The sequence below is a fragment of the Cheilinus undulatus genome, linkage group 21 (genome assembly GCF_018320785.1).
Source record: "Cheilinus undulatus linkage group 21, ASM1832078v1, whole genome shotgun sequence".
Taxonomy (NCBI): Eukaryota; Metazoa; Chordata; class Actinopteri; order Labriformes; family Labridae; genus Cheilinus; species Cheilinus undulatus.
Genome location: NC_054885.1, coordinates 7253176 through 7265793, shown reverse-complemented (window position 1 = coordinate 7265793; position 12618 = coordinate 7253176). Strand labels below are relative to the sequence as shown.

General features: G+C 39.4%; 1 protein-coding gene across 1 annotated transcript in view; it reads left to right on the top strand.

The window, feature by feature from the left end:
* LOC121529184 (trinucleotide repeat-containing gene 6B protein-like) overlaps positions 1-9541 on the top strand; it is a 32969-nt gene extending 23428 nt beyond the window's left edge. The window contains exons 17-22 of the mRNA XM_041816919.1: positions 231-377; positions 751-843; positions 1062-1277; positions 1487-1557; positions 4551-4690; positions 5051-9541. Of these exons, the coding sequence (XP_041672853.1) occupies positions 231-377; positions 751-843; positions 1062-1277; positions 1487-1557; positions 4551-4690; positions 5051-5624 (1241 nt within the window). The 3' untranslated portion in view covers positions 5625-9541. The remainder of the gene's footprint in view (positions 1-230; positions 378-750; positions 844-1061; positions 1278-1486; positions 1558-4550; positions 4691-5050) is intronic.
* The last annotated feature ends 3077 nt before the right edge of the window (positions 9542-12618 follow it).

The following is a 12618-nucleotide window of genomic DNA, read 5'->3' as shown; positions in this document are numbered from 1 at the left end:
TGCATGTTCACTGATTACTTTAATATTCTATGGCTGCTTTTTTCTAACCTCCAGGGTAAAACAAACTTATTTGATTAGGCACATTTTTCACCATTAGAACAATGTTAGGTAAATAACTATAAAAACAGACTACAGTGAACACAACCACAGGATTACAGGTAATCCTCTGATTTCAAAATTGCTTCTGCTTTATGTTTCAGTAAGTCTGTTTTTTTCTGTTGTGTTGACAGAGTTTCAGCCTGGTGTTCCCTGGAAGGGGATCCAGAGCAGCGGAGACCCAGAGTCCGACCCCTACATGACCCCTGGTGGTGTTCTCGGTTCCCCTGGACCCCCGAACCTCAACGACTCTGACCACCAGTTACTGCGAGACAACATAGGTATCTGACTGAATCTGACTAAAGACTTTGATGAGGATGATTATCGAATTAGGCATCGGCTCTTAAAATTCCAATAAAAAATCTAAAAACAGTTTTTTTAGTTATACAAGTATCATTTTTATCTTTTATGAATTTTCCTTGAGGATTTCTAGAGTATTTCTGATTCTGATTAACTGGGTCTAGCAGAATGACTCCCTGTTGTTAATGCATATAAATTTTGGAAATATTTGGAAACATGCTGCTCCATTTATAGAGAGACTGAGCAAGACATATACGAAACTCAAAGTCTAACTCTCAGGCTGCCTCTGCAGCTGTAGTGTTTGTTTTTTTGCTCTCTGATGTTTCTCAAATCACCTCTTAATGCTTTTTTTAGGGCCAAACCCCTCCCTCAACACCTCGCTGCCTTCACCTGGTGCCTGGCCCTACAGTGCCTCAGACAGCCCGCTCAGCAATGCACACAGCACAGGTAAACGCTTCCATCACCTCATTTATTCCTTCTCTGAGTTTCACATTTGAATCTCTCTCTTCATAGAAGCAAAGACCTTTTTTCTTTCTTTGCTCTTCTACTATAACTGTGTTTGCTCTGTATTTTATCCGTGTGCATGGCTGAAGACGTTTCCTGTGTTCTCTGAGATTTGTTTATCAAACCCCTCTTTTTTCCCCCCCTCCCCATTTCCTCTCCAGGAAAGTACTCGGAGTACAAGCCCAGCTGGCCCCCAGAGCCCATCGGACAAAACAAGATGTGGAAGACCAATCGCAACAGCTCACAGCTGCCACGCCCCCCTCCTGGCTTAACCAATCAGAAGCAGGCCTCACCCTCCCCATGGGGAAGCGGAGGCCCGCGTCTGGCCCGGAGCTGGGGAGGGGGCGGGATCAATCAAGAGTCAAGATTTGGGCCAGGTACAAAGAATGATTTCACATTTCATAACAAGTTTTAAACCTTTTATTATATGAACAATGTGAAAAGGATATAACTGAATTAGATGATAGAAATTAGGTTATGTGTTGAAAGTTTATTTCTAGTAAAATCTCTGTATGCTGTCAGCTGTGACATCCTTGCTAATTATTTTTTTATAAATGTCTTTTTTCTTCTTCCCTCTTCCTCACAGGCTCAGCTTGGAGCGACGGAGTTGCCTCCAGGAGCAGCTGCTGGCTGCTGCTGAGCAACCTGACGCCTCAGGTAAGGACTGAGAAAAGCAACAGCTAGAATTATGAATTATTCTGTGATTAATCATATAATAATGCTCTGCAATTCTATCATCATAGTAGAAAATGTTAACAGTGTCACCACTGCCATATCTGTTCTTTTTGAAAAAAGAGTGCAGAAGGATGAGGACATTATGTAACTGGAGTTTGCTGCTCTAGTCATGTAGGATTAATATTTTCTTGTTTCACAACAGAATATATACCAGTCTTAAGGTCTTTGCACGTGGAGTCCATTTTTTTGTCAGAAATTTCTGCACATGAAGAAAAAAAAAACTCTGATGATGTTTTGATCGTATTTGCACATTGATGTCAATACTTTTGTCTGTCATTATTTTTTCAGAGCAGGTTTAGTTTATTTATTTATTTTTTGCATCCATCCATGTCATTTCAATGTGTGATTAATTATTCAGAGTAGCAGCTGCAGCTCCCTTCTCGCTCACTCATTCACCCATGTATTATGTAAATGTTAACCACAAAACATACTAGATAACGGCCAGTGTTTTTACTTCAGCCATGTAACAAACACTGAACTTAAAAGTTTATCTCCATCTCTCCACCGCAGCATTATGACTTGATAGCTTGTGCCACATAAAGATCTCTGTCAGGACAGATGGTCCCATTGTGTTTTTCACAAGACACAGAATCATCTTCACTTTTTTTCCCCTTTGTTGTATGAAACCATTGGCAACATTCTACAAATTTTCACTGTAAAAACAACTAAAACACGAAAGACATTAGACTTAAATCAGATTACAGACCTGAAAAGCATATCTGAAAATGACTCAGACTCAGTGTGCAAAGACCTTTTATGTAAAACAACTACACATATATATGTCAGCGACAAATCAAAAGCTTTAAATCATTTTCTTTGTTCATCTTAAACCCTCTGTAGTCTGTTTTATATGAATCAGATGGGATGATCTGTGACAAAGCTGTAATTGGATTGCAAAGTTGGATGAGCTGTTTAATTAATGAGAGTTTGACTCAAACGATTCTATTCTGGAAAAGTCATGGCATTAAATCCAAATTATAGGTTTAAAAAAGTTGTTGGATCAACTTCTTATACATTAATCCATGCTTATCAACGGTCACATATTATGCAAAATACACAATTTCAGGCCTTGTAAATAAAAATATGTGCCCCTGGCCTGTCCACAATCCTCCAGGGATTAGAAAAAACCCAGTCCCCCCTTCCTCTCTTCTTCCAACTTTTAGAAAATGTGTTCTGAAAGAAGCCATTCTAAGATTTTCCCCTCATGAGTTAGGAGAGTTAGCCCCACCCCCAAGTTTGGTTGGCCCTCCCCTGCTTGAAAGAAAGTTCCATCCTCCTCCTGATTCTGAGAGGAGGATCAGGAAAGCCACATCCATTAAGCCACATATATTTCCTGAGAGGGATGGAGTCAGGGGCGGAGTCAGACAGCTCATTAACATTTAAAGCCACAGACACAGAAACGGCTCGTTCAGCTGTGCAGGGCCAAAACAGAGTTTTTTTAGACATGCAAAAATCGAATACTGGACTGTTTTTTTTTCAGCAACAAACTTCACAGGCATGTTTTGGGGACCTCTGAGACCAATATAAACTTGTCTTAAGGGGTAGAATATGTCCCCTTTAAAGTTTTCAAAATTTCGAAAATTTGATCAGAGTGTCGGGGGGGTGTAAAAGTATTAAAAGTTGATAAATTAAATTTATCAAATTTAAGGCTTCATAAAGTATTCAATAGTCTTAAATGAAAGACAGTGAGGTCTTAAATGTTGATTTTAGAGTAATCTAAACAGGTTATGCTTTCAAATGAGTAGTAAAAGTAAGACAAAGACAATTATGCTTTTCTACTTTTAGGCTTTAACAGCAGTGCAAAACTTGTGGAAAGATACCTCTCGATATGGTACAACTACTCTTAGGTGGCTTAAGTCAAAAATAAGACCTTCCCTTGTCAGCCACCTTATGATACCAGGTCATTTTTTCTCATGGTGTAGTTAAAAATCTCCAAAAGAGCCTAATTTGAATACTATAATAAAAAATACTACTGTCATGTTCTTTTTTCCCATATTTTTGTTTTTACTATCAACACAAAACATATACATAACTGTTCATTATGTAAAGGGTAATAAGTTGAAGATGCGATAGTCTTCAAATGAATTAATAAAGGTCTTGAAAAAGGTCTCTTAAAGTATTACATTAGATGTCAGTATATTCCCCACGTTTTGAAGACAATAACATATATGCTTAAGTATTTCAACCCAAGGTTACTATGAGCAGAGTGAGAGAGATGTCACACAGCAATAGGAAATCAAATGAGAGGTGGTGCTGTAAGGATGTAATTTCCTGATTGTTTCACAGCAGTTGTGCTCTAAAGAAGTTAGAAACACATCGACACCTCTGCACAAACATGTAGGAAGAGTCAGGATTTAGTTTGAACGATGCTAAGGATGTGCCTCTCTGCCTGCTGCGCTCCTCTCCCCATCCCCCCCTCTGTCACAGCCTCTATCCCTGTTGTTTTATTCTCCAGTCAGCAAAATACATTTTATTAAGTCTCACTATAATCTCTTATACATGGATGCACAAGGTAACATTAGTGGGTGTTTGTCTTCTTGTCCATTAAAGTTTCCATCCCAACCTGCAGACTGATGGGCTCAGTCCTGCAGGGAATGTGCTCCTGTTGTGCAAAGCACCAGTCCCAGTGGAAACTCATAAAAAATACTGTGTTATATAAGTCCAAGTGATGCATGTGCAATCTTTAACACTGCTACACCAGAACAACATGTTTATTTGACCACTGATTGACAGAATTACACAACAGTAAATCCTCATCGTACACTGCCTCATTACTTATAAATAGATAACTCTTCAAACACATAATCATGTCGTAACCTCTTAGTCTCTCTGACCTCTCTCTGACAGTGTCACTGTCACATCACTCACATAAACAGCTCCTACAGATGTCTTAAACCTCCTCTCTCTCTCTGCAGATTGATGGCTCCACACTGAGGACGATCTGCATGCAGCACGGTCCCCTACTCACCTTCCACCTGGGCCTGACCCAGGGCAGCGCTCTGATTCGCTACAGCAGTCGGCAGGAGGCAGCCAAGGCCCAGGGGGCTCTTCACATGTGGGTTGACCTGAAACCTCACTAATACTTATTAGCATTAAAAATATCCATCAGTATGAAACACGCTCCAGTTGGTCCTTTGTAAGGCTAGCAAAACTGTCTGTACCTGTATGGATACCATGTGTTTTTTGCAGTACAATCTGCAGCGCCAACTAGTGGGTAGTGGCTTCATCACTTAGCCTAGACACAACTTTATACAGGCATTACTTAAGATTTGTGGGCAGTACGTCAATTCTTTACTAAAGGGGCTTTCAATAAACAATATCAGTTGGTTTCATTGATGATTTTTACCGGTGAGAAGTCTCACAGGACGATAGAATTGCATCAATAAAAATGTTAAGAATTTTTTTTCTCTCTCAGGTGTGTTCTGGGTAACACCACCATCCTGGCAGAGTTTGTGGGTGAGGAAGAGGTCGCTCGTTATTTTGCACATTCCCAGGCCGGAGGAGCAGAGGGAGCGGGTTCAGGAACAGCAGCAGCCAGCGGGACGCAGGGTTCATCTGCAGCTGGCACAGCTGTGGCCAGCAGTGGAGGCAGCTCCCCAGGGAGTGAGCGGGCGGCGGTGGGGGCAGCTTCAGGTGGAAACGGAAACAGCAGCGGTGGAGTGGAGGGAGGATCGGGGAGTCTGGGTGCTGTGCGGTCCTCAGGCTCGGCCTGGCAAGGTCTTGACGGTACAGGAAGTTCTTCAGAAACCTCGTCAGCCCAGGGACCGGGGCTGGGCATCTTCTCCCAGTGGGGCACCAACGGGGCGGGGGAAGGAGGGGGCGTGGAGGGAGCAGAGTCTGGGAGGTCTGGACTCTGGGGGGGCATGACTACAGGATACCCCAGCAGCAGCCTGTGGGGGGCGCCGCAGATGGAGGAGAGGCACCAAATGGACAGCCCTGCAGCACTGTTGCCTGGCGACCTGCTGGGGGGCGGAGCTGATTCTATCTGATGATCCCTCCATTTTTATGTTGGTTTGGACACTGAGACATCATACACTGGGAAACATATGTACTTACTATAGCACACACAGATACAGACATGCACACACATGACTAGGGATGGAGGTCAAAGCCACATTTATGTTTAGACCTGGTTCGGCACTTCTAAAAACCTGAATGTCATTGAGCTTATCGATACTGCTATTGAGTCTTCTTAAGTCAAATTATGTCAACAAAAATGGGATACCTTCCGCTGTGTATGGGTTAAATAAAACTTCAACTGTTGCTGCATTTACCATCCAGAAATTGGTTTTCCCTGCTGCAGGACAGTCATCCTCCCAGTCCACTTAAATAAGCCATGGTACATGCTCTCAAACTTTGTAACATGCCGCATTGATTAAAATTAATCCAGTGTTGAACTTGAATTTACAGTTCCAGATCGGGGAGGTTCTGGCTAAATTTGGAGTGGCAAAATAATCTTATCAACACCTCACACTTCAAGATTATCTGGGGAAAAGATCATGCGAGAAACCTCAAATAAGGTTTCTGATTGTTGGGAAGGCAAAATTGGCCTAAGTTGGGCTTAAAGTTTAATGTTTACAATTCCAGATCAGGGAGCCCCGAATCGATTTAGGAACAGTAAAATTATCCTGTTGACAGTGCAGACATAAGGGTTATTTGGAAAAGTGATTGGTTTCAGCAAGCCGTAAATCTGGCCTCACATTATCAGGGGTTAAACAGCCTTAAACTGTAACTAAAACTTGACATTTAGAATTACAGATTGGAGAAGCGTTGACCTAACTTGGAGCCGTAAAATAATCATACTGACACCAAAGACTTGAAGATGATTTAGACAAAATCTGTTGCAAAAGCCCTGAATTGGGCCTCTCTAATCGTTGGTTGGGTGAAATGGGCCCAAAATTGGGCTTAAAATTTGATATTTAGGATTCCAGGTTGGGGAAGCTCTGAACTGGATTAGGAGCAGTAGAATAATCATTTACACCTCAAACTTGAGCACTATTTAGATGGATAATCGCTTTCGGCAAGCCTTAAACCACCTTTCTGAATGTGGGGAAAGCAAAATTGGCCTTAAATTGGGCTTAAAATGTAATCGTTACGATTCCAGTTTAGGGAGGCTCTGAGTGGACTGGAAGCAGTAAAACATTAATATTGAACCACACAATTGAGGCATTTTGACAGTTAATCTGTTGCAAAAACCCTTAGATCAGGTCTAGTCTTTCAGATCATTTGAGGGGGGGTAAAATAGGCCAGAAATTGCGCTTAGCATTTGATACGTAGGATTCCAGATCGTTGAAGCTCTGTCTAGATTGGAAACCATCTAATCATATTGACACCATGCACTTGAGGAGAATTTAGACAACAACAAGCCTCAAATAAAGTCTCACCTCTCTGATCATAAGGGGGTAGCACAGGCCTTTAGTTGGGCTAAACATTTGATAACTGAAGTTCTAGGTTGGGGAGGTTCTGACTAGGTTTGGAGCAGTAAAAAAAATCATATTGGCACCACACACTGATTCTTGGTGAGGTAAAACGGACTGAGATTAGATTTAAAATTAGATATTTACAATTCAAGATCAGGGAAGCTCTGACTTGATTGGGAGCAGTAATCTAATCATATTGACCAAACAGATAAGGCAGATAAGGAGTATCGTAGGGGGACAAAACTAGCTAAACAGTGGGCTTGAAATTGATCATTAAGAATTCAAGATCTGGGAAGCTCTTACTTGATTTGGAGCTGTAAAATAATCATATTGACCCAACACAGATAAGGAGTATTTGGACAAATAAAAAAGATGCGAGACACCTTAAATCAGGTTTATCTCTCTGATCGTTGGGAAGGCAAAACTGGCTTAATTTTTTTTTTGTATGATTCCAGATTGGGGAAGCTCTGACTTGATTGGGAGCAGTTAAGTAATCATATTGACCCGACAGATGAGGAGTATTTGGACAAATAATCAGACACAAGACGCCTTGAATTAAGTGTCCCCTTTTTGATCGTTTGGAAGGCAAAATTGGCCTAAAAATCGTATTTTTATGATTCCAGATTGGGGAACCTCAGGCTTAATTTGGAGCAGGAAAATGATCATATTGATACCACACACTTGATGATTACTTGGACAAATAATTGGTTGCATGAAGCTTCAAATGGTGTCTCTCCTCTCTAAATTTGTTAGAACAGCAAAATTGATCTAAATTGGGCTTAAAATTTGATTTTTGTGATTCCAGATCAAGAAATGGCTTGATTAGGAGCTGTGAAATCACACATTTGATGATTACCAAGACAAATAATTGGCTGCATCGAGCCTCGAATTGAGTCTCGTCTCTCTGATTGTTGGGAAGGCGAAATTGGCCCTAAATTGGGCTTAAAATTTGACATTTACCATTCCAGATCGGGGATGTTCTGACTGGATTTGGAGCAGTAAATTAACCATATACACTCATCACACTTGATGATTAGTTGGACAAAAAAAATCGGTTGACATCTGATCGATATGGGCAGTTAATTGGCCCTCAAATTGGGCATAAATTATGATATTTCCGATATTGCCTCTGATCATTCTGAAGGGCCAAATCTGGGCTAAAATCAGCCTCAATATCGCCTCATGTCTAGCCAGCATTACCCAGACTTCTCTCTGCTTATACCAGTAGTTAAAATGTGTTGCTGTCCTATCTTGACACCAAATAATAAAGAAGAATTGATAGTGGTGTCAATAAGCACTGAGATTATTAAGGATTAGGGTTATCAACATCAGTAAAAACAAACGATCCCCATCCCTACATCTGACATACATCGACATGGTATGCATATTAATGTAACACACATGGACACACACATCTTATATGCATATTAATGTGCACACACGTAAAGCAGAAATGTGAGACATGTATACACATTCTTGTGGCCAGACTTAAGCTATTCTCTAAACAAATGCAGGGACTGTTAAATGTGTATACAGCCTTTTTCCACAGATGAAGATTTCAACTGCTTAGACTTGAAACCTGAACCAGAATGAACCGTCAGTTGGTCTGAAAGACTCGACTGGATTTCTATGTGCTCAGTAGATAGCGGACTTTTGAACAGATTTACATAGAAACATGCACACACCAAATACAGACAAGCCTTGAGACAGATGGGCACTGTAAACAGCATTACCTTCATCGTATAACTTCAAACTACTACATGATGTGAGGTTTAAGTGCAGTTTTGTATTCACGTCCCCTTAAAAGACGGAATCCAAACACATGCAAACAGCTCTGAGTGAAAACAGAACTGTATCTTACTGTGTATGTTCACTTAGTTATTTTTCTGTTTGTTTGTATGTATGGTTTTAATTTTTGAACAGTGAAAATATTGAAAAATGTCATTGTTCTGTTTTCAAAATGCTGACCTCCTACTGTTGTATCTCATGCACTCTTTCTCTGTTTTTCTCTTTTGAACATGTTTGTTACTGTTGCAGTGATAAATGTTAAATTGCTGGCAGTTTGAGGCTATGTTGCATTTCTCCACGTGTCGATACTGTTTGTAGTATCAAACATATGGACATGAGTATGAATGAGACTGAGACCAAGTAGAGACACCACAGTTGTGTGAATGTGTGGATAATGTGTGCGTGTGCATGTTACTGCCTGTCATAATGTGGGCACGGCTGCTTACTATACAGAAGGTCTATACAAATGTTTGAGTGCATTCGGTATACTGCTGACTGTGTGTTCACAAATATTGGCACTAATGCTTTTTTTTCTCTCATTTGAAGTTGTGTTTTTTTAGCAGATTGTCTTTTTTATTGTCCGACCTGCAATAATAAAAAAGAACATTTTAATGACACAAAGAGCTGAAGGCATATGCGTTGAGAAAATGGACATGCCAAATCTTATCAAACTGTGTGGAGTGTGTGGGGGGCCGGGGCCGGGGGTGGGGGGGTTGTTTACAGATGCAGAGTAAGAGTTACCGTACGTTTTTAATGTTCTGTTGTTGTGTATTCGTTTCAAATTAAGACAGGCTTTAACGCTCCTGTTCAGTGTTTTCGTTATAAGATTTTACAAAGGAAAAATTTATTTAAACAAATGAGAACAAGATTAATAAAGATGAAAGTATTGGCTTCTAAAACAGCTCTTGTGGTCTATTTTTGTATGACATCTGTTTATTTTGGCGTATAGCTGGAGCTCAATTCAATGTACTGCAGTGCTCATCAACTGACAGCCCGGGGGTCCACGTCAGGTCCCGCATATCTTCCCATCCAGACCCCTGAATGTTATCAAATTAAAAATATGTACAGAGGAAATACGTTGCAATATTTTGGGAATGTTATGTTGAATTTGTTTCTCTATTTTTTTAAAGGTCAGATATTTTACCCCTTTAAGACAAGTTTATATTGGTCTCAGATGTCCCCAAAACATGCCTGTGAAGTTTGTTGCTGAAAAAACACTCCAGTATTGGATTTCTGCATGTCTTAAAAGCCTCTGTTTCAGCTACCAGCTGAGAGGAGGATCAGGAGAGGAGGGCGGGACTTTCTTCCAAGTGGGGAGGGCCAGCTGAACCTGGGGGCGGAGCTAACTCAACACATGACATCATGAGGGGAAATTCTGAGAATGGCTTGTTTTATATTTATGCTAGAAAACTGGGATTGAAACACTTTAATCAGGAATGACTTTATGTTTTATCCATTTTTCAGGAATCCCCCTGTAAGCCATTTTTAGCAAGAACAATGTGTATTGAACATGTATTTATCAATTCATTCTTGATTTTAAAAAAACTGCCATTTTCAATGAAACTTTTGGCTTCAGATGTTTTGGGAGTGCAACTTTCCTGCTTGGGTTTTCATTCATCACTATGCTGCATAGATTTTCTTTAGCTAAAATTTCTCAGTCTTGTAGCTGGCTGTGATATAGGAACTGATCTCACTGTTGGAGCCTAAAAATTGTATACATTTGAAAAAATTTATACATATATGTGTGTGTGTGTGTGTGTTAGACAATTTTATAAATTTATTTAGTTTATACAAAAGTTCTGCCCCCAAAATGCCTGTTTAAGAAAACACTGGCCCTTTTTACTGTGTGTTTAAATGTTGCCGTTCAAAAGCATTACTACAATAAAATAATCTTAAAGATTCTCGTAAAACCATTTCCCAATAATGGCTTTGTAAACTGCATTACAGTGACAAAAAGGGAAGTCCTCAATCAGGGATGGGGAACTTTGGTTGCAAAATAGGGCTAGCTTTATTTTATTCTCAATCCAAAAGAGCCAAATTGTTCCAAATGTATGGTTATTCTCAATTCAGCCACTATTATTACTGATGATTCAAACAGAGAAAAATGTAAACCTTTCATGAATATTTTTCTGCTAACATTTATGTCTTTTAACCTAAGTTCCAATAAAAATTATGATTTAATGAGCTAAAAGAAAAAATTAAACTAAATTTAAGCTGCTCTTTCATTGTAATGAAACAAAAGTTATAGTTATTTTAATATATTTTACCGACAAAATATTGGCAACCAAATTTCTGTCCAAGCTCTAAATCGTACAAAACAAAAAACATTTGCATTCTGTTAAACTCCTGCACACTACCTAAACTTCTAAAAAGATGAGTTTAAACTCCTCCACACTACCTAAACTTCTAAAAAGATGAGTTTAAACTCCTCCACACTACCTAAACTTCTAAAAAGATGAGTTTAAACTCCTCCACACTACCTAAACTTCTAAAAAGATGAATTTAAACTCCTGTACACTACCTAAACTTCTAAAAAGATGAGTTTAAACTCCTGCACACTACCTAAACTTCTAAAAAGATGAATTTAAACTCCTGTACACTACCTAAACTTCTAAAAAGATGAGTTTAAACTCCTGCACACTACCTAAACTTCTAAAAAGATGAGTTTAAACTCCTGCACACTACCTAAACTTCTAAAAAGATGAATTTAAACTCCTGCACACTACCTAAACTTCTAAAAAGATGAGTTTAAACTCCTGCACACTACCTAAACTTCTAAAAAGATGAGTTTAAACTCCTGCACACTACCTAAACTTCTAAAAAGATGAGTTTAAACTCCTGCACACTACCTAAACTTCTAAAAAGATGAATTTAAACTCCTGTACACTACCTAAACTTCTAAAAAGATGAATTTAAACTCCTGTACACTACCTAAACTTCTAAAAAGATGAATTTAAACTCCTGTACACTACCTAAACCTTTAAAAAGATGAGTTTAAACTCCTGCATGCTTTCTAAACTGCAAAGTTGGCAACATTCCAACTGCTGCACACTGTCCTAAATTGCACAAAAAACATGACAATGTTTAAAGTTTTTACATCCTGTATGATTGCATATAGTTTTCCACTTTTTTAACTGTTTAAATTACAAAAAAACAAAACAAAACAAAAAAAAAACTAACCAACCTTAAAGTTTCCTGCTCTGTCTTTAAGCACAAAAAAGCCACACTGACACACTCTGGCACACTGTCCTAAATAGCACAGATACTTTGGCACTGTCTCAAACTTCTGTACATTCTCTAGATTGCATGAAAATCAAAAATCTGGCTGGTTTTCAAACTCTTGCACGCTGCAGAAACTGCACAAACCTCTGGCCTTCATACCTTCGAAATTGCACACATTTTTTTTGCAATACGTCTGCCTTATTTTTGTGTGATTAAGATAGAGTGCAAGAATTGTTTTTCTACACCCACTTTTCCAAGGTTTTTATTCTTTCAATCAAAACATATCTCGAAATAGGCGGTACTGAAATAAAACCAAAGTACTGAATATTTTGACAACAGCACTACAAAGAAACCTCTGTTTAGCATGTCGAAGTGATGAGCGATAAAGTTGCTTTGAGAAAAAAGGAGTGTGGTGTGATCATGGACCGGGTCAGAGAAGAACAGGCCAGCGTGTCCATCTGCCACCCTCTCATTACATCCACAAACCAATCCTATTTAACTCACACGTCATCCTACTGTAAGCCACTGCTTACTGTATGAAATGTCTCTTCAT